Source organism: Anomaloglossus baeobatrachus, chromosome 6 (assembly GCF_048569485.1).
Source record: "Anomaloglossus baeobatrachus isolate aAnoBae1 chromosome 6, aAnoBae1.hap1, whole genome shotgun sequence".
NCBI classification, from domain to species: Eukaryota; Metazoa; Chordata; class Amphibia; order Anura; family Aromobatidae; genus Anomaloglossus; species Anomaloglossus baeobatrachus.
Genome location: NC_134358.1, coordinates 184114773 through 184137405, shown reverse-complemented (window position 1 = coordinate 184137405; position 22633 = coordinate 184114773). Strand labels below are relative to the sequence as shown.

At 48.0% G+C, this 22633-nt stretch overlaps 2 protein-coding genes across 4 annotated transcripts in view; one reads left to right on the top strand and one right to left on the bottom strand.

Moving 5' to 3' along the window:
* Nucleotides 1-145, bottom strand: part of PSMG2 (proteasome assembly chaperone 2) — a 21067-nt gene extending 20922 nt beyond the window's left edge. Inside the window, 1 exon segment of the mRNA XM_075314577.1 lies at nucleotides 36-145. Coding sequence (XP_075170692.1) covers nucleotides 36-92 — 57 coding nt within the window. The 5' untranslated portion in view covers nucleotides 93-145.
* Nucleotides 143-22633, top strand: part of CEP76 (centrosomal protein 76) — a 54181-nt gene continuing 31690 nt past the window's right edge. Inside the window, exons 1-7 of one of the 3 annotated variants that reach the window (XM_075314576.1) lie at nucleotides 143-281; nucleotides 1368-1430; nucleotides 13367-13522; nucleotides 16981-17062; nucleotides 18013-18237; nucleotides 19502-19687; nucleotides 21262-21359. In XM_075314576.1, the coding sequence (XP_075170691.1) occupies nucleotides 1368-1430; nucleotides 13367-13522; nucleotides 16981-17062; nucleotides 18013-18237; nucleotides 19502-19687; nucleotides 21262-21359 (810 nt within the window). In that variant the 5' untranslated portion in view covers nucleotides 143-281. Of the gene's footprint in view, nucleotides 282-353; nucleotides 435-1367; nucleotides 1431-13366; nucleotides 13523-16980; nucleotides 17063-18012; nucleotides 18238-19501; nucleotides 19688-21261; nucleotides 21360-22633 lie in introns of those variants that run through there. The other 2 variants (XM_075314575.1, XM_075314574.1) reach the window with 2 other exon arrangements.

Below are 22633 nucleotides of genomic sequence, written 5' to 3'. Positions count from 1 at the left end.
CGGAGCGGTGCCGGTTCTCAGCCCCGGGCACTTACCAGTATTAGGGTGCAGTCCGCCGGGGGTCGCCATTCTCCTGCTGTCGGCACGAACATGACTGTGCTGTTACACGGCGCACCCAATACACGTCACCAGAGCGTCGTCTACAAGGTCCCCGCTGTCATGGTTTACAGCTGTCCTCCTATATGCCTGTATAACGATGTCACTGAGTCCCTGCTCTGGTCGTTATAGATGTTTCACTTGTGCCGGCATAGAAACAGCGTCCTCCACAGCCCCGCTATCAGGTAACACAGCTGTCTGAACAGGTTCCTGCAGTCAGGCAGTTATCGGGGCAGCCTCCCGCCGTGCTGCCCGCTACTACCTGAGCGCTGCTGCTCAGACTCCTAGAGCTGCAGGTGTCCAGTCCTCGTACGTGCAGAAGAGGGTCTGTATATAGGGTATGTGGGGTCCATATGTAGAATACATGGAGGTCCGTATGTACTAGGGTACGTGGGGGTCTGCGTGTAGGATCCGTGGGAGTCTGCGTGTAGGATCCGTGAGGGTCCGCGTGTAGGATCCGTGGGGGTCTGCGTGTAGGATCTGTGGGGGTCTGCGTGTAGGATCCGTGGGGGTCTGCGTGTAGGATCCGTGGGGGTCTGCGTGTAGGATCCGTGGGGGTCTGCGTGTAGGATCTGTGGGGGTCTGCGTGTAGGATACGTGGGGGTCTGCGTGTAGGATACGTGGGGGTCTGCGTGTAGGATACGTGGGGGTCTGTGTGTAGAATACGTGGGGGTCCGCGTGTAGAATACGTGGGGTTCCGCGTGTAGGATACGTGGGGTTCCGCGTGTAGGATACGTGGGGGTCCGCGTGTAGAATACGTGGGGCTCTGTGTGTAGAATACGTGGGGTTCCGCGTGTAGAATACGAGGGGGTCTGCGTGTAGAATACGTGGAGGTCTGTGTGTAGAATACGAGGGGGTCTGCGTGTAGAATACGAGGGGGTCTGCGTGTAGAATACGAGGGGGTCTGTGTGTAGAATACATGGAGGTCTGTGTGTAGAATACGAGGGGGTCTGCGTGTAGAATACGAGGGGGTCTGCGTGTAGAATACGAGGGGGTCTGCGTGTAGAATACGAGGGGGTCTGCGTGTAGAATACGTGGGGGTCTGCGTGTAGGGTACGTGGGGGTCCGCGTGTAGAATACGTGGGGGTCCGCGTGTAGAATACGTGGGGGTCTGTGTGTAGAATACGTGGGGGTCTGCGTGTAGGGTACGTGGGGGTCTGTATGTACCGTAGGGTACTTATTTGGCATATATATAGGGTAGGTGATGTGCCATTTGCCGGCTGTCAGAGCGCAGACTTCCTGTGTATAGATGGGATTCCCTTTCCTTGCAGATGTCTGTGCCTCCGGAGAGCGCCGCGGAGCTGAGGCTGATGATCCGCCAACAGCTGAGCGGGGTAAGTGGCGGCTGAATATCAGGACACGACCCTCATCAGGGAGAAGTAACAATTTCTGTTACTCGGATATAGCTTTCTCATGAGCCAGATCAGACACCCCCATACTTTGCACTGACGAGGGGCAAGCACCCCGAAACACCGTGTCTGCAAATTGGGATTCTGATCTGGCTTATATATCCTGAGTCATATTGCAAAGGATTGTCAAAAATCCACTTGTGACTTTTAGGATCGCTACTTCCAATAGGTGGCGCTGTGCTAGAGTTTGTCTCCTTTACTGGAGAGACAATTTGAATATTTCCCAGAGGGGCATTGCAGCTATAAGTCCCCTTACCTGGCAGCCAGACTGGCTTGCAAAGTCTCCTTAAGGAGAATAGTGTTCCCCCGTGGAATTTTAGGGGCATTGCAGCTATAAGTCCCCTTACCTGGCAGCCAGACTGGCTTGCAAAGTCTCCTTAAGGAGAATAGTGTTCCCCCGTGGTCCCCACATAGCTTTCTCATGAGCCAGATCAGACACCCCCATACTTTGCACTGACGAGGGGCAAGCACCCCGAAACACCGTGTCTGCAAATTGGGATTCTGATCTGGCTTATATATCCTGAGTCATATTGCAAAGGATTGTCAAAAATCCACTTGTGACTTTTAGGATCGCTACTTCCAATAGGTGGCGCTGTGCTAGAGTTTGTCTCCTTTACTGGAGAGACAATTTGAATATTTCCCAGAGGGGCATTGCAGCTATAAGTCCCCTTACCTGGCAGCCAGACTGGCTTGCAAAGTCTCCTTAAGGAGAATAGTGTTCCCCCGTGGAATTTTAGGGGCATTGCAGCTATAAGTCCCCTTACCTGGCAGCCAGACTGGCTTGCAAAGTCTCCTTAAGGAGAATAGTGTTCCCCCGTGGTCCCCACATAGCTTTCTCATGAGCCAGATCAGACACCCCCATACTTTGCACTGACGAGGGGCAAGCACCCCGAAACACCGTGTCTGCAAATTGGGATTCTGATCTGGCTTATATATCCTGAGTCATATTGCAAAGGATTGTCAAAAATCCACTTGTGACTTTTAGGATCGCTACTTCCAATAGGTGGCGCTGTGCTAGAGTTTGTCTCCTTTACTGGAGAGACAATTTGAATATTTCCCAGAGGGGCATTGCAGCTATAAGTCCCCTTACCTGGCAGCCAGACTGGCTTGCAAAGTCTCCTTAAGGAGAATAGTGTTCCCCGTGGAATTTTAGGGGCATTGCAGCTATAAGTCCCCTTACCTGGCAGCCAGACTGGCTTGCAAAGTCTCCTTAAGGAGAATAGTGTTCCCCCGTGGTCCCCACATAGCTTTCTCATGAGCCAGATCAGACACCCCCATACTTTGCACTGACGAGGGGCAAGCACCCCGAAACACCGTGTCTGCAAATTGGGATTCTGATCTGGCTTATATATCCTGAGTCATATTGCAAAGGATTGTCAAAAATCCACTTGTGACTTTTAGGATCGCTACTTCCAATAGGTGGCGCTGTGCTAGAGTTTGTCTCCTTTACTGGAGAGACAATTTGAATATTTCCCAGAGGGGCATTGCAGCTATAAGTCCCCTTACCTGGCAGCCAGACTGGCTTGCAAAGTCTCCTTAAGGAGAATAGTGTTCCCCCGTGGAATTTTAGGGGCATTGCAGCTATAAGTCCCCTTACCTGGCAGCCAGACTGGCTTGCAAAGTCTCCTTAAGGAGAATAGTGTTCCCCCGTGGTCCCCACATAGCTTTCTCATGAGCCAGATCAGACACCCCCATACTTTGCACTGACGAGGGGCAAGCACCCCGAAACACCGTGTCTGCAAATTGGGATTCTGATCTGGCTTATATATCCTGAGTCATATTGCAAAGGATTGTCAAAAATCCACTTGTGACTTTTAGGATCGCTACTTCCAATAGGTGGCGCTGTGCTAGAGTTTGTCTCCTTTACTGGAGAGACAATTTGAATATTTCCCAGAGGGGCATTGCAGCTATAAGTCCCCTTACCTGGCAGCCAGACTGGCTTGCAAAGTCTCCTTAAGGAGAATAGTGTTCCCCCGTGGAATTTTAGGGGCATTGCAGCTATAAGTCCCCTTACCTGGCAGCCAGACTGGCTTGCAAAGTCTCCTTAAGGAGAATAGTGTTCCCCCGTGGTCCCCACATAGCTTTCTCATGAGCCAGATCAGACACCCCCATACTTTGCACTGACGAGGGGCAAGCACCCCGAAACACCGTGTCTGCAAATTGGGATTCTGATCTGGCTTATATATCCTGAGTCATATTGCAAAGGATTGTCAAAAATCCACTTGTGACTTTTAGGATCGCTACTTCCAATAGGTGGCGCTGTGCTAGAGTTTGTCTCCTTTACTGGAGAGACAATTTGAATATTTCCCAGAGGGGCATTGCAGCTATAAGTCCCCTTACCTGGCAGCCAGACTGGCTTGCAAAGTCTCCTTAAGGAGAATAGTGTTCCCCCGTGGAATTTTAGGGGCATTGCAGCTATAAGTCCCCTTACCTGGCAGCCAGACTGGCTTGCAAAGTCTCCTTAAGGAGAATAGTGTTCCCCCGTGGTCCCCACATAGCTTTCTCATGAGCCAGATCAGACACCCCCATACTTTGCACTGACGAGGGGCAAGCACCCCGAAACACCGTGTCTGCAAATTGGGATTCTGATCTGGCTTATATATCCTGAGTCATATTGCAAAGGATTGTCAAAAATCCACTTGTGACTTTTAGGATCGCTACTTCCAATAGGTGGCGCTGTGCTAGAGTTTGTCTCCTTTACTGGAGAGACAATTTGAATATTTCCCAGAGGGGCATTGCAGCTATAAGTCCCCTTACCTGGCAGCCAGACTGGCTTGCAAAGTCTCCTTAAGGAGAATAGTGTTCCCCCGTGGAATTTTAGGGGCATTGCAGCTATAAGTCCCCTTACCTGGCAGCCAGACTGGCTTGCAAAGTCTCCTTAAGGAGAATAGTGTTCCCCCGTGGTCCCCACATAGCTTTCTCATGAGCCAGATCAGACACCCCCATACTTTGCACTGACGAGGGGCAAGCACCCCGAAACACCGTGTCTGCAAATTGGGATTCTGATATGGCTTATATATCCTGAGTCATATTGCAAAGGATTGTCAAAAATCCACTTGTGACTTTTAGGATCGCTACTTCCAATAGGTGGCGCTGTGCTAGAGTTTGTCTCCTTTACTGGAGAGACAATTTGAATATTTCCCAGAGGGGCATTGCAGCTATAAGTCCCCTTACCTGGCAGCCAGACTGGCTTGCAAAGTCTCCTTAAGGAGAATAGTGTTCCCCCGTGGAATTTTAGGGGCATTGCAGCTATAAGTCCCCTTACCTGGCAGCCAGACTGGCTTGCAAAGTCTCCTTAAGGAGAATAGTGTTCCCCCGTGGTCCCCACATAGCTTTCTCATGAGCCAGATCAGACACCCCCATACTTTGCACTGACGAGGGGCAAGCACCCCGAAACACCGTGTCTGCAAATTGGGATTCTGATCTGGCTTATATATCCTGAGTCATATTGCAAAGGATTGTCAAAAATCCACTTGTGACTTTTAGGATCGCTACTTCCAATAGGTGGCGCTGTGCTAGAGTTTGTCTCCTTTACTGGAGAGACAATTTGTTACTCGGATATTAACATAAGAAGTAAAACAAGAGCGTAAACAAATGTCAGTGAAGCCTGTGTTTCCATGGTTACAGACTATAAACCGTGTGTCTGATATGGCAGCCATACTCATCACCACCTGCCCCTCTTACATTTGGTAGGATCGGCGGATTATTTTACACATGCTGCACACAAAACAGGGAGCATTCATGGCAACTGTGTCATGTTTACTAAGGTGGAGGTGCCCTTTAATGACAGGGCAGTTTTTTTATGTTTCTTGCTCTACTTTTCAGCAGTCAGAAATTTTTATTATTATTATTTTAATTCTTCACTTACATGGCTCTGTGAGGTTTTGTTTTATAGAGGACAACTTGTATTATTTTTTAGCCCTATTTTGAGTTACATAATGTGTAATTTATGTAATATTTTTATTAGCGACGTAAATATAGCAAAAAAGTAATTACTGGTTTATTATTTTTGGTTTTATGTTTTACTGTTTACGTTTCACACTAAAAAAAACTGTTGAGTGAATTCTGCAGAGAATTCTGGTGCTGCGGATACTTAATATGTAGGTTATTTGCTACAGGTATTTTTTATATCATATGTTTAATATATGTATATTTATGCATTAAAGATTTCTAAGGAATATATATTTCTTTTTCGCTCCTAATTGGGAGACCCAGACAGTGGGTGTATAGCTACTGCCTCTGGAGGCCGCACAAAGAACTACACTTAAAAGTGTAAGGCCCCTCCCCTTCTGGCTATACACCCTCCCGTAGGAGTACAGATTCCTCAGTTTTAGCTTTGTGCGCAAGGAGGTCAGACACGCACGCATAGCTCCATTGTTTTTAGTCAGCAGCAGCTGCTGACTATGTCGGATGGAAGAAAAGAGGACACATATAGTGTCCCCAGCATGCTCCCTTCTCACCCCACTTATGTCGGAGGTGTTTGTAAGGTTGAGGTACCCATTGCGGGTACGGCGGCAGGAGCCCACATGCTGATTCCTTCCCCATCCCTTTTTACAGGGCTCTGGGTGAAGTGGGATTTACCGGTCTCCAGGCACAGAGACCGTGCTCCATCTACAGCCCCTGGAGAAGATGCTGGATGGAGCGGAGTACATCAGGGACATGGCCCTGCATCCTCAAGGTACTCTGTGTCCCCGTGTATCTGGCGCTCACACCGCAGCATGCTGGGTGTTGTAGTGCGCCGGGGGACATCAGCGCTGCGGCGCCTGTGCCATGGCCTCATTCAGCTTTGCTGAAGCAGGCACATTTATGGGAATAGGACGCGCCGGCCGCTGGGACTGCGGCGCGGCTGGCACTTGTAGTGCGCCGGGGACTTCAGCGCGGCCTGCGCTTTTACGGCGGCCGCGCTGATAACTACAGTCCCCGGCTTTTGCGGCCTGCTTCCTTTCGTTCCCGCCCCCACACCTGCCAGTCAGGAGAGGGGCGGGACGCTGCCCACGTCCAGAACTCGGTCGCGCCGGCCGCTCGAACAGCGGCGCGGCTGGCACTTGCGGTGCGCCGGGGACTTCAGCGCGGCCCGCGCTTTTACGGCGGCCGCGCTGATAACTCGAGTCCCCGGCTTTTGCGGCCTGCTTGCGTTCGTTCCCGCCCACAGACCTGCCAGTCAGGAGAGGGGCGGGACGCTGGCCAGGGCATCAGCGCTGAGGGCTGGAGTCGTTTTTACATACTCCAGCCCTCACAGTCAGCACAGAGGGGACACTGTTCCCGCACTTTTGTTTGGGAACTCCCACGGACCGCCCCTCTCCACAGTAGCCGGCAGCCATTCTTGCAGACACGCTGAGCTGCAGAGGGGAGCCGGGGAGACCCAGACAAGGCATTCAGCAGCCTTTTACCCGCTGTTCAGCGGGCGGTAAGCAGCCCTCAGGGCTCACCCCCTCTTGTGCTCGTAGTATTCTTAGTATTTTGTTGCTACAAATACTTGGTATTACATAGCAGTGGTCGCCCTTTGGCTATAGACTCTCTCACATGCAGAGAGCCAGCAGCATGTCGCCCGTAAAACGCAAGGGTGCCAAGGCACAGACATTGTATGCTTCCTGCACCGCATGTGGGACTTTTCTACCGGCAGGCTCCACGGACCCCCATTGTGTGCAGTGCTCGGCCCCTGCGGCGCTTGCACAGTCGGGACCTCTGCTGGACGTGTCCCAGGGTGTACCACCTGTGAATGCTGTCCAGGTGACAGGAACTGAGTTTGCAGCTTTTGCTGACAGAATGTCTCTCACTATGTCACAAATTCTTGACACATTGCGAGCTAGGACTGTCCTTCAGACCACGGACACTGTGCATGTATTGCCCCCTGGTCCCCCTCAGCTCCTAGCTCCGGGACGGGCATCTACACCTCAGGGTGAAGACTCTGACTCGGACGATGGCCCCGGGCAGCCTAAGCGGGCTCGTTATGACGAGCCTTCACATTCATCTCAATGGTCTGGATCCCAGCGGGATGAATCTATGGGTGATGAGGCGGACTTAACTGATCAGGATTCTGATCCTGGGACCGCTCTCAATCTAGATACACCAGATGGTGACGCAATAGTTAATGATCTTATATTTAACATCAATAAGATGTTGAATATTTCCCCACCAGCTCCTCCTGTAGAGGAGTCAGCTTCGCAGCACGAGAGAATCCATTTCAGATACCCTAAGCGTACATTAAGCACTTTTCTGGACCACGCTGACTTCAGAGACGCAATCCAGAAACCCCACGCTTATCCTGAAAGGCGTTTTCCTAAACGACTTAAAGATACACGCTACCCTTTTCCCTCTGAAGTGGTCAAGGGTTGGACCCAGTGTCCAAAAGTGGATCCTCCAATTTCCAGGCTTGCAGCCAGATCCTTGGTTGCTGTTGAAGATGGAGCGGCACTTAAAGATGCCACTGACAGGCAGATGGAGCTCTGGCTGAAATCCATCTATGAAGCGATTGGAGCGTCATTAGCGCCTTCTTTTGCGGCCGTATGGGCACTCCAAGCTATCACGGCCGGGCTTGCGCGAGTCGACTCTGTCACACGTGCATTTGCCCCGCAGGTAGCACCATTGACCTCGCAAATGGCGGCATTCGCGTCGTACGCGATTAATGCTGTTCTTGACGCTACAAGCCGCACGGCAGTGGCGTCAGCCAACTCAGTTGTTTTGCGTAGGGCTCTGTGGTTGAGACATTGGAAAGCAGATTCTCATTCCAAGAAGTGCTTAACCAATCTGCCTTTTTCTCGTGACCGATTGTTTGGAGAGCGTTTGGATGAAATCATCAAACACTCCAAGGGTAAGGACTCTTCCTTACCGCAACACAGACAAAACAAGCCCCAACAGAGGAGGGGTCAGTCTGGTTATCGGTCCTTTCGAGGACAGGGCAGGTCCCAATTCGCCTCGTCAAAAAAGACTCAAAAGGACCAGAGACGTTCAAATTCTTGGAGGTCTCAGTCACGCCCAAAAAGACCAGCCGGAGGAACCGTTGCCAAAACGACGTCCTCCTGACTTGCGGTCTCCGATGCCCACACCCGCGGTCGGTGGGAGGCTGTCCCACTTTGGCGACATTTGGCTAGCAAATGTCAAAGACCGTTGGGTGAGAGATATTCTATCTCACGGGTACAGGATAGAGTTCGCTTCTCGTCCGCCAACTCGTTTCTTCAGAACTTCTCCACCACCAGACCGAGCCGATGCTCTGTTGCAGGCGGTGGCCGCTCTAAAGGCGGAAGGAGTGGTGACCTCCGTCCCTCTTCAGGAACAGGGTCACGGTTTTTACTCCAATCTGTTTGTGGTCCCAAAAAAGGACGGATCGTATCGTCCCGTCCTGGATCTGAAGTTGCTCAACAGACACGTAAAAGTCAGGAGGTTCCGGATGGAATCCCTACGCTCCGTCATAGCCTCAATGTCTCAGGGAGATTTTCTAGCATCAATAGACATCAAAGATGCGTATCTCCACGTGCCGATTGCACCAGAGCATCAGCGTTTCCTACGTTTCGTCATACACGACGAGCACCTACAGTTCGTAGCGTTACCCTTCGGTCTGGCAACAGCCCCCCGGGTCTTCACCAAAGTCATGGCAGCAGTAGTAGCTGTTCTGCACTCGCAGGGTCACTCGGTCATCCCGTACCTAGACGACCTGCTTATAAAGGCATCCTCTCAAGAAGCATGCCAACACAGTTTGAAGGTGGCGCTAGACACTCTCCAGACTTTCGGGTGGATTATCAACTTTCCAAAGTCTCATCTAACCCCGACCCAATCTCTGACTTATCTTGGCATGGAGTTTCATACTCTATCAGCGATAGTGAGGCTTCCACTGGACAAGCAGTGCTCGCTACGGACCGGAGTGCAATCTCTCCTTCAGAGCCAGTCGCACTCACTGAGGCGCCTCATGCATTTCCTAGGAAAGATGGTAGCAGCAATGGAGGCAGTCCCGTTCGCGCAGTTTCATCTGCGCCCTCTACAATGGGACATTCTACGCCAATGGGATGGGAAATCGACGTCCCTCGACAGGACTGTCTCCCTCTCTCAGACTGCCAAGGATTCTCTACGTTGGTGGCTTCTCCCCAACTCATTGTCACAGGGAAAGTCGTTCCTTCCCCCGTCCTGGGCAGTGGTCACGACAGATGCGAGCCTATCAGGGTGGGGAGCGGTGTTTCTCCACCACAGGGCTCAGGGGACGTGGACTCAGGAAGAGTCCACCTTGCAGATCAATGTTCTGGAAATCAGAGCAATCTACCTTGCCCTGCGAGCCTTCCAACAATGGCTGGAAGGCAAGCAGATTCGGATTCAGTCGGACAATTCCACGGCGGTGGCGTACATCAACCACCAAGGGGGAACACGCAGTCGCCAAGCTTTTCAAGAAGTCCAGCGGATTTTGACGTGGGTGGAAAGCAGAGCGTCCACCATATCTGCAGTTCACATCCCAGGCGTGGAAAACTGGGAAGCAGACTTTCTCAGTCGCCAGGGCATGGACGCAGGAGAATGGTCCCTTCACCCGGACGTGTTTCAACAGATCTGTTGCCGCTGGGGGTCGCCGGACGTCGATCTGATGGCGTCACGGCACAACAACAAGGTCCCAGTTTTCATGGCACGGTCTCACGATCACCGAGCGCTGGCGGCAGACGCCTTGGTTCAGGATTGGTCGCAATTCCGACTCCCCTATGTGTTCCCACCTCTAGCATTGTTACCCAGAGTTCTCCGGAAAATCAAGTCCGACTGCCAGCGAGCCATACTCGTCGCTCCAAATTGGCCAAGAAGGTCGTGGTACCCGGATCTGTGGCATCTCACGGTAGGCCAACCGTGGGCACTACCAGACCGTCCAGATCTGCTGTCTCAAGGGCCGTTTTTCCATCTGAATTCTGCGGCCCTGAACCTGACTGTGTGGCCATTGAGTCCTGGATCCTAGCGGCCTCAGGTTTATCTCAGGGAGTTGTTGCCACAATGAGACAGGCTAGAAAACCATCCTCAGCTAAGATCTATCACAGGACGTGGAAGATATTCTTAGCGTGGTGCTTGGCTCAAGGGTTTTCTCCCTGGCCATTTGCATTGCCAATTTTTCTTTCCTTCCTGCAGTCTGGGTTGGAAAAAGGTTTGTCCCTTAGCTCGCTTAAGGGTCAAGTCTCCGCGTTATCCGTATTCTTTCAGAAGCGCTTGGCACAGCTTTCTAAAGTACGCACGTTTCTCCAAGGAGTTTGTCATATCGTTCCTCCTTACAGACGGCCATTGGAACCCTGGGATCTGAACAAGGTTCTCCTTGCTCTTCAAAAGCCGCCTTTCGAGCCTTTGAAAGAGGTTCCCCTTTCTCGGCTTTCACAAAAGGTAGTTTTTCTTGTAGCGGTCACGTCTCTTCGAAGAGTGTCCGAGCTGGCGGCGTTATCTTGCAAATCTCCCTTCCTGGTATTTCACCAAGACAAGGTGGTACTGCGTCCAATTCCAGAGTTTTCTCCCAAGGTGGTTTCTTCCTTTCATCTCAATCAGGATATCACTTTGCCATCTTTGTGTCCGCATCCAGTTCACCAATTTGAAAAGGGTTTACATCTGTTGGACCTGGTGAGAGCACTCAGGATTTACATTTCTCGCACGGCGCCTCTACGCCGTTCGGATGCGCTCTTTGTCCTAGTCGCTGGTCAGCATAAGGGATCGCAAGCTTCCAAATCCACCCTGGCGCGGTGGATCAAGGAACCAATTCTTCACACATACCGTTCTGCTGGGCTTCAGATTCCATCTGGACTGAAGGCCCATTCTACCAGAGCCGTTGGTGCGTCCTGGGCGTTGAGGCATCAGGCTACGGCTCAGCAAGTGTGCCAGGCGGCTACCTGGTCGAGTCTGCACACGTTTACCAAACACTATCAAGTGCATACCTACGCTTCGGCAGACGCCAGCCTAGGTAGACAGGTCCTTCAGGCGGCGGTGGCCCACCTGTAGGAAGAGGCTGTATGACAGCCCGTTCATGTGGTATCTTTTTACCCACCCAGGGACTGCTTTTGGACGTCCCACTGTCTGGGTCTCCCAATTAGGAGCGAAAAAGAAGAAGGGAATTTTGTTTACTTACCGTAAATTCCTTTTCTTCTAGCTCCAATTGGGAGACCCAGCACCCGCCCTATCTGTTTTTAGGGTTTCGTTTTTTCGGGTGCACATGTTGTTCACGTTGTTTCTTAAGTTCTCCGATCTAGTTATCGGATTGAATTTGTTTTTGAAACTGTTATTGGCTTTCCTCCTTCTTGCTTTGGTACTAAAACTGAGGAATCTGTACTCCTACGGGAGGGTGTATAGCCAGAAGGGGAGGGGCCTTACACTTTTAAGTGTAGTTCTTTGTGCGGCCTCCAGAGGCAGTAGCTATACACCCACTGTCTGGGTCTCCCAATTGGAGCTAGAAGAAAAGGAATTTACGGTAAGTAAACAAAATTCCCTTCTTTTTCTTTATACTGTAACGAAGACATCAATAAGGGCCCCAGTTAATAGGAATATCAGCCCCCCGCTGTTCCAGGCATGGCTGGCAGAGATGATCTGGGTCGGCTTGTACACAGCATCTCTTTTGTGTCGGCAGACCCCCAGTGATCATGTTATCACCAGGTCCAACAAAACCATCATCAATAGCGCTCATAGTAATAAACCTCTTTTGTTTTCTCCTTGCTGGGGGACCCCAATGTCTGACAGCCGGGGACCAGACCTGTTCTCATTAAATTGCAAGAGCTTTAATGCATCGCTCTAAACTTACGATAGTTTGAGATTAAAGCCCAGGACCAGGCGCTGTTACGTTTATATGCAGAAGATAGATGCGAGATATTTGAACAACTTTCCATTCATTTGACTGGGCCTTGATAACATTTGTGCAGCCGCTGCGGAAATAAGGCCATTCACTTGTATGGAGTGGACTTCTCAGCCCCAGAATTGCTGTATGAAAACTTCTTTTCTCTATGGACAAGATCCGTTCATAGATCTCCATGGAGGATCACATGTAATCAGTCCTCCATTAACACAGATCCTAGCGATCAGCACCTGCAGAGATGGGATGTATTACATTAAATGGTCACTTTTAAGGGGGCTTTACACGGTAGCGATATCGCTAGCAATTTCTAGCGATAGCGACCGTGTAAGTACCCGCCCCCGTCGCGCATGCGATTGTTTGTGATCGCTGCCGTAGCGAACATTATCGCTACGCAGCGTCACACATACTTACCTGGTCGGCGGCGTCGCTGTGACTGCCGAACAATCCCTCCTTCAAGGGGGAGGGACGTTCGGCATCACAGCGACGTCACCGCAACGTCACTAAGCGGCCGGCCAATCAAAGCAGAGGGGCGGAGATGAGCAGGACGTAACATCCCGCCCACCTCCTTCCTTCCTCATTGCGGTCGGCGGCAGGTAAGGAGACGTTCCTCGCTCAAGCAGTGTCACACATAGCGATGTGTGCTGCCGCATGAGCGATGAACCACAACGCTATACAACCCTTACCGATTTTTGTCTTTGGGTCTCCATGGTAAACGATTTTCACCATTTTTGAGGTCGACTAAGGTCGCTGGTAAGTATTACACGCTGCGATATCGTTAATGACGCCGGATGTGCGTCACTAACAACTTGACCCCGACGACCAAACATTAACGATATCGTAGCGTGTAAAGCCCCCTTTACTTTCACCATTCATTAGCTGAAATAAACCCCAGTGTAATAAAATATTATTACTGTAGAATAAATGCGAATAAGTTGCAATAATAATCATTAATAACCTTCATTGTGGAAGCGCTGGGGGCAAAGCATAATCCTTACTTTTCTCCTAGCCTGCGGTAGTCTACAGCTCCTATGTGAGAAACTGCACAGAACATTTACATTTTGCACATTTTATGTTTTAGATGAACGTTAATAGCAAAATCCGTGAGGCACTTACCGAGACATTAAAGGATGAATTAAGGAACGAAAGCCATAACTTGTCAGAAGAAGATCTGATGAAAGCCTTACGGATGAGAGGAGTGATTGATGATGTTATGAGAGACATGCAATTCCCAGAGGTAACGGGGGTCCTGCTTCTGTACGTACGTTGTTCAATGTATAGCAAAACTATACAACTTTTAATATAGGGCTTTTAACACTAGAAGTCCCAGGAATTTCGAGCTCCATAGGGTTCCAATGGTAGAAATGTTAAATGACCCCTCTCTGGGACTTCTAGTGTTAAAGGGCATTAGTATTAGCAGCCCAGATTTGGGATTAGCATTAATATTTGATCCTTTTGATCATGTGCCAGTGATATCTATGTCAAAGAGTTTGTCCACTACATACCAGGTATGTTAATTTTGTCTTATCAATGATGACGATGGGTGACCAGAAGTCTTCTATGCTATAGCACTGTTCCATTCACTTTAATGGGACTAGTGGAGAAATACCCTGTCAGTCCCATAGATTTGAATTTAGACAGTAAACTTTGGGATCCTTGTTCTTCGGACTGTTGGGGATCTCAGGTGTCAGATCTCCAATATACATACACTACCGGTCAGACGTTTGGACACACCTGTTCATGCAATGGGTTATTCTTGTTCTTATTGCACTGTGCACATTGTGAAATAAAACTAAAGGCAGCAAAATCAAAAAGGAGCAAAATATAGAAACCGCGTAAAGGAACAAACCAGAATTTGTTAAATCTTAGATTCCTCATAGTACCCCCTCTTTTACTTTGATGAGAGCTTTACACACCCTTGGCATTATCCTTTTATGTTTCTTCATGGTTTTGCAGCCTTCACTCTTAAGGCCCTGTTACACGCAACGACGGATCTAACGATATATCACCGGGGTCACGGATTCCGTGACGCACATCCGGCATCGTTAGCGACGTTGTTGCGTGTGACAGCAAGGAACGACCGTTAACGATGGAAAATCCTCACCTTATCGTCCATCGTTGACACGTCGTTCCTTTTTAAAAAATCGTTGATTGTAGAGGGCGCAGGTTGTTCGTCGTTCCTGAGGCAGCACACATCGCTACGTGTGACACCGCGGGAACGACGAACTGCAGCTTACCTGCGGCCACCGGCAATGCGGAAGGAAGGAGGTGGGCGGGATGTTACGTCCCGCTCATCTCCGCCCCTCCTCTTCTATTGGGCGGCAGCTTAGTGACGCCGCTGTGACGCCGCACGACCCGCCCCCTTAGAAAGGAGGCGGTTCGCCGGCAACAGCGACGTCGCTAAGCAGGTTAGTACGCGTGACAGCTCCAAACTATTTTGTGCGCCATGGGCAGCGATTTGCCCGTGACGCACAAACGACGGGGGCGGGTGCTTTCACCAGTGCTATCGCTGCGTGTAACACCCCCTTTAATCTACAATATGCACATTCTGATAAGAACAAAGAAAATCATTGAATGGTCAGGCGTGTCCAAACCTCTGACTGGTTCTGTACATCTATCACATATCCTGCTAGGCTATAAATGTGGAGACCGTTTCCAGGCTGTCATGTCCGGTGATATCACTTGTTGGCTTTAATCCCAACCACACCCAGGTGGCACTTTCTTTAGGTCACAGAATCTCCAGCATTGTGATTGTGTCTCTGCTTTTTCGAGCCTCTGAATATGAAGTTCATGTGTCCAGTTTTCGGTGTTTTGATCACTATAATATGCTCCACTTTTGCTGAAATAATTTTTTTCCCACTTTAGTTTTGTGTTCAAAACTCAATCTGCCGAATGCAGCCCTCAATATATAGCGTATATTTGGACTTTTCCAATAACCTGTGATCAGCATTGTAATTTCATCCCGTCACAGGTTGGACTTTGAGCCCCCATGGGGGAAGAGGGGCTGAGTGATTATAATTGGTGTATAATATGAGAACTGTAAACATATAAAGTAGGTGCCATATCATTGCAGTTGCCGTTATGTAGATATTTTGGGAACATTTTTAAGTTCTTCACGACAAGGCAAATTTCTGTTTTTGCAACTTCGGTTTTTCCTCCCCTTCTCAGAGCCATAGCTCTTCTTTTTTTTTTTTTTTTTCTTTTTCATTCTACATAGGCATATGAGGGCTTTATTTTTGCAAGACAAGATTTACTTTTGAATGACACCATTCATTTTACCACATAGTGTACTGTAACACGAGGAAAAAATTGAAATGTGAAGAAATTGTGGGAAAAAAAACCAAACAATTCTGAGGGGTTTTTTTTTTTTTTTAATTGTTCTTATGGTGTATATTTTGTAGTAAAAATGAGCTTGTGATTTGATTCTCCTCGACAGTACGAATATGACGATACAGCTGAGCCCACATGAGGATTAGTGCGAGTCCTTGCATGACACTCAGCTCACGTTCGCTGCACAGCAGGAGACGAGTGTCATGCGAATGTCATGCGACTGTGGTCTGATCATGCGATCAGACCACAGCTGCAGTGGGGGGGGGCGGCGCTGTGGAGGAGAGGGAGGGATTTATCTCCCTATCGCCTCCGTTGCCGGCTGATGCAAGAATTGCACTGCACTCGCGTTACACTGGTGTAATACGAGTTCAGTGCGATGTTTCTCTGGCCCCTTAGACTTGAATTGGTGCGAGTGAAATAGGATCACATTACACTCAGAGCATGCTGCGACTGTTTTCTCGGTCCGATTAGGGCTCGTGAGAGCTGCCCCATAGAGTAATTTTGGTCCGAGTGGTATGAGATTTTTTTTTTTTATCGCATTCCACTCACTCTGTATTACTCGCCGTCTGTGCTGACCTTACCAATCGTTTCTAGTTTTTTTTATTATTTTAGGAGTGAAAAAAGAGAATAAAAATAAATGGGGGGGTGTTTTGTCACCATTTTCCAAGACCCATAACGTTTTCATTTTTCAGTTGATGGAACTGTAAGAGGGCTTTTTTTTTTTTTTTTTTTGCAGGCTGCGACAGTGTTGTTATTGATACCATTTTGGAGAGATGCGATGCTTTGATCACTTTTTTCAACATTTTTTTTTCTTTTTGTGGTATTGTAGCGACCAAAAAAAACCACGTGTATTTTTTTTATTTTCATTTTTATATGGGGAAAAAGTTGGGGTGATTTGAACTCATATGTTTTTATTCCATGTTTATTTTAACTTTTTCTTTTTTACGTTTAACCATACTTAATAGTCCCCTTTGGGGACAGTAACCTGCGTTACTGTCTGATCGCTTGCGCTATATACAGCAATGCTATAGCATTGTGGCATATTGTGAAAATCACAGTATCATTTTATAGTCCAGCTACAGGTAGGGTTTCAAAGGAGCTTTGCTTTGACAAGAACGGAGGTCTTCAGCAGAATCCCCCCCTTTGCTGTTATATCAACGGTTTGGCGACCTGCAATCACGTCATGGGTTCGCAGATGGGACCTGAATATGGTGCTCCTGTACGCCAGCGCATTTTAAATCCCGTTGTCAGCGTTTGTCAGTGAGATTTAATAGGTTAACAGTTGCTGGCAGAACTTCGTTTTTCGTTTTTTTTTTTTTTTTTGGTTTTTTTTTACAATTTCTTATTTTTTTGTTTTAATTATAGGATGGTTTGTCACGAGAGCTTACATCTACACCAAAACCACCAATGCATATTGTTGATAGAGAATCAAGGACGCTAAAGAATGGTAGGTTTACATTTTTAATTACAGATCGTATTAAAGGCAATCGGTCGACAGGTTTCTCCTACCTCATCTTACAGCAACATGATGTAGGAAAAGAGACTCTGAATCCAATGATGTATTACTTAGATTACTGGATGCAGCTGGGTGGAGGGCATAGGGGATCTGTCATTCCCTTAATGCTGTTTTGTAATTGATGGTTACAGTGTAAGAAGGTTTAATCCTTACAATCCACAGTATGAGTTTCTTATTTATATAAGCGCTGACAAAATGAGGCAAATACTAATGTAATTTAATGTGGTTTTCTGGTGTTAGAAAATCTCTGTTCAAGGATATAGTATGTTAAAAAAACAATAAAAATCTATGCTTACCTCCTCGATTCCCACAAAGTATCTTTTATTGTCTGCAGCTCTGCCATCACGTCGACAGGCTGCAGCCAATAACTCACCTATTGCCTTGCAGTGCTGTCGGTGTGACATCAGCGCTGCAGACAATAACAAACAGCAGAAGCGGTGGACACTCAGCGCCAAACCCTAGGTAAACAATGGGGTTTTTTTTGTTTTTTCTTTATAAATGTACCACTGGGGTCATAGCTTTCCGAAATTGGAAAACTCCTTTAATTGGACGATATGGGCATGATTAAAGTGGCTTTCCAATTCTATTCTCCTACCTGTTATGACATCAAGCAAAAAGACATACTAGTGAACGCTGCGCAGAACAGTGGCAGAAAAAAAGTGCCGTGCCCACAGAGGAGCAATCACAGATCAGTTTTTTAGTGACTGACATCCCATGCACAAGAATTTTCAGGCATCGTACAGTTAACTCGCCAACTCTATCTGGAGTTGGCATTGTCCAGGAATCCTAGTGCCATCATCTTCCATGGTATGTTGTACAGTGTCAGATGTTTTGTCACTGCCTTTTATAATGAATCTCTAATTCATGGTGTATGTCCACAGTCAATATAGACCCATCACGGAGATATCTTCATCTTCATATCTTGGGCGGAAAAGCATTTCTGGAGCATCTTCAGGAATCGGACCCCCTCCCTGGCCAGGTGTGCTCCACATTTACCCTCAGTCTGCACTTCAGGAAGCAACGTTTTCGTTCCAAACCCGTCCCCTGTGCCTGTGAACCGGACTTCCAGGATGGCTTCTTGCTGGAGCTACATAAGGAGACCTTAGGTTAGTTCAGTGTTACCTGTATCATAACCACACATTTATTTTATGTAATATATATATATATATATATATATATATATATAATATATTTATAATGTGTGTGTCTCAGAATTCTTGTACACTGTGGCTTACAATTTCAAATTCTGGCTATATTGCTCCTCCCTTTCCCCTAATAACAGCCTGCTTTATATGCGGATGTGTCACCGCTCCTGGCAAGTCTGTTCTAGCATTTCACGTTAATTAACTGATCGACATGATTGAATTATGAAGTTTTTTTCACTTTTTAATGTGTATTTTAAAGCAGATCAGCTTTTCCAAAATAAGTTTCCAAAATAGAGCATTTCTGGAGGTGAAGTTTTCCTGAAAAATTTGTGCTAATGTAGCCTAAATGATATTTTCTCATAACGCTTTGCGTTGTGCTCTGTTATTCCTCCTGGAAATAAAATAAATTGACATCTGAGTGTTCCCAATCGTCTTGTCTTAGGGTTGTGTCCCTCCACATCCCTCCATTGTAAATGTGCAGGGACACCCCCGCAACTGGTGACATTTCTAGTAGGAGTTACAGAGGAACAGTACAGTCTAGAGTTATAAGACGGACACTCCAGAATGGTTATTTTATGGGGAATACATGTGTTTACTAAACCTGTCAGACCTTTAAGGAAACGGAACGACGGAATACAAGGTTCAGGCAGCAGAACGGTCAGTGACGTGTGCCGAGTCCGGTGCAGCCAACCTCCACTCAGAAGACATATAAACAAATAAAGGACCGCACCCCAGAGGACCTCACTTCTGCTTCTAGTGATTACTTTCTGAATTTCCAGATGCAAAATTTCTCACCACACAGTAAATGATAGCAGACTCCAGCAACGTTTCGGTTGATGTAACCTTCATCAGACATGTGACTATGGGGGATAGGACATGCTGGTTAAGTCAATGAGGCTTATAGTCCGGTGTTGTCATCTTTATGGGTAGACAACCTCCAATAAGCCTTTTTTACTCATTCAGTGTTGTCTTTACAATTTTGGATCTGGAAATAAAAGCACTTGAAGCAGAAGGAATATCCTCTGGAGCTCTGTCCTTCACTTGCTGATATGTCAGGCGTGGTGACAGATCTGCCATCATTACTATTATCTTCCATTATTTGTAACTTAGCATTATCATTACCATTGTGTGTCCACATCAGCCTTTTTAACTTAGAAGACAGATAATATATAGTACTAACATATCTTTATATATGCTGATCTACTAAGCACATTCCTTTATCTAGGTGATGGCAGCAGAATGGCAGATGCCACTACCCTTTTATCAGTGTGTGATCCTATACAGCTGGTGCTCATCAAGACAGACACGTCTGGAGAAACCACATTGGTAGCATCCCACTTTCTTGAGTGGCGCTCCGTGTTGGGGGTGGATAGAGGAGTGACAAGTCTTGCTGTGGAGCTTCAAGGTGTAGGTGAGGCCATTGTCATTTTCCGTAAATCTCATTATAACCAAAGACCGTAACTAGTTTTGCATTTTCCTATGTGATATATAAAGCACATCGTGAATGTGTTTAAAAAACTGTGTTTCTCTTGGATGGTATCAATTCCAAGGTTGTGTGAATCTAGCGTTAGAAATAAGACAGCCAGGGAGCGGTTGTACACAGATCTGCAATGTAAAAGGTAGAGAGTATCTCAGAGGGCACAGAAGACAAACTATAAACAAGAGGGAAACCTAGAGAGGAAATAAGCACAGTATTGGAGCTGGAAATCAAGTGAAGACAGCAGCACTCTGTGCACACAGCTCGCGTCCAACCATTACTACTGGGAGAGATCAAGCTGCAGACTGAATATCAAGCGGGGGGGAGAGGAGAGAAAATTAGTGAAGGCATGAAGTTGGCAGTCCAGAAAAAGGTAAACCAGCATCTGCAGATAATTTTATAAAAACCTTTGCTTTATTCTTCCAAAATTAAAACATGGACATCGTGCGGTCTACGCGTTTAGAACAAAACACGACTTTGTGTCGTGATTAAGAACTTTTCTTGTTCGAAACACGTAGACCGGACGGTGTCTATGTTTTAATTTTGGAAGAACAAAGCAAAGATTTTTATAAAATTATCTGCGGATGCTGGTTTACCTTTTTCTGGATTGCTTCTGTTCAGGAACTGGCCTGATTATCCCAGTGAGAGGTGCCATCTACTATGGTGAGCTGAGCTGGCCTCTTTGTTTCTGTGATGAAGTTTGCAGACTGACGCTTAGCATTAATCAGAGCCTGTCTGCACATTTGCAGCCAGATATTTTGTACTCTGAAACCCTCCAACTGGAAAATTATAGTTTAAAGATCCGTCCAGAGAACATGGGAATGAATATCAACTGGCGCTTCACTCCAAGTCATTGATAGATTTTTCACATGTGTGTATGTAGGGAGAGACCTGTCAATCACCTGGAGTGTTGCCACACAAGGCAACACAAGACTAATCTGGTCACTTTCTCTTGCCCCTGCCGGATCATTAAATTATGTTTTCGGCATTCCGAAGCATTTCAAAGAATAATACACCTGCCTACAGTCGTGCAGTTGGGCTCTGGTTCCTGGTGCCCCAAAGGTTTGGGCATTGTGAACCGATAAATACCCTTTATACTCACTACCTGCAGTGGCATCGTTTCAACAATGTTTGCACTGCTGTTCCTGGTGATGACTTGGCATTGTTGTGTCACATGCCGGCTGTAGCCAGTGAGCTGAAGCAATCAGGCTGCAGCCTTTAGTCTGCCCGGACGTTTGCCCTGATGGAATATCAAAGAGCTACAACCGGCACCTGACACAACTATGTCATGTTGCCACCGGGAACAAAGGCGCTAGAATATCACTACTGTGGAAGGTGAGTATACACAGTTTATATTTTATAGGAGTTCTGAATTGATTAAGCTGGGTTACTCCAGTAGTGCATTTACCTTTTAAACCAATTTATTTTGAAATGTAGGACATAATTGTGTAACCTACATTGCGGAGTTTTCTAGATGTGATTTATTAATTGTGCGATTTGCTTTTCAGGTGCAGAGTGTAAAATTCCTGTTGGAGTCTTAAATGTTAAACTTGAGCTTTATCCACCTCTGACTCGAACATTATCTCCAGAGATTGTCAACACTCAGGTAAAATCTCGCGTATATAGCGGCAGTATAATGACATACTGGGGCACATAGTGGCACTCAGGTGACATCTTGGGGAACATAGCGACACTCAGGTGATATTCTGGGGCACATGGCGACACTAGGGTGACATTCTGGGGCACATGGCGACACTCGGGTGACATTCTGGGGCACATGGCAACACTCGGGTGACATTCTGGGGCACATGGCGACACTCGGGTGACATCCTAGGGTACATAGAAACACTCAGGTGACATTCTGTGGCACTTGGGGACACTCGGGTGACATCCTAGGGTACATAGAAACACTCAGGTGGCCTTCTGGAGCACATAAAGCTAATTTCTTTATCGTTCCTTTGGGAGACCCAGACCATGGGTGTTTAGCTTCTGCCTCCGGAGGACACACAAAGTAGTACACTAAAAAGTGTAGCTCCTCCCTCTGAGCTTATACACCCCCTGGTGAGCAGACCCAGCCAGTTTATCGCTTTGTGTTCAGGAGGCATACATCCACACATGCATTCTCATATGATTTTTTCCTTTTGGAACGAGATTGAATAGTGGGGTCCACGTCTGGACCCCTGGCATGTCCCTTCTCACCCCACTGTGTCGGCGGTGTTGTAAGGTTGATTCCTAGGCTGGAGCCTTACATGCCGTGCTCCTTCACCATCCCTCCTGGGCTCTGGCTTGAAGTGGGAGCCAGCACGGTCTCCATGCTTGGCAGGAGACCGGTCTCCATCCGCAGCCCTTCAGGACCCTGCTGGACCGGAGCACGCATCCCCAGGGACTTGGCCCTGCGTCTCAGCAAGCTAAGTACCTGAGACGTTTAGATTTCGGGGTCCCTGTACTTTATTGTTGGGGGAGAGTGTGCTTATTGTGTTTACTGACATTTCCGGCGGGTTCTCTAGCTGTCGCCTGAGAACCGCGCCGATGGTGGCTGCGCGTCGGCCGCGCCGCTCAAATTTAGGCCCCGGCTTCGCCGGAGGCCTAGTTTCTGTTTCACTGCCCTCGCATGTCACTCATGCAGAGGGACAGGCTCGGTTCCTCCCGGCGGCCGTTCTGTACAGGGGAGGGACACTCCCCACTGCAGTGTGTGTCCCCTCCCCTGTAGGTCTCTATGGCCCTCCAGATCCCGCTCTTCAAGCAAGTCCCGCCCCCTCTCTTCGCTCCGGCGGCCATTTTCTCAGCGTTCTCTCTGCGATCAGTCATTGCAGCGCTGGTCTGCAGCATCTCTGCTGAGGTGCTGTGCTTGGGGCTCCGGGCTTCGGGATCTGGAGGGCA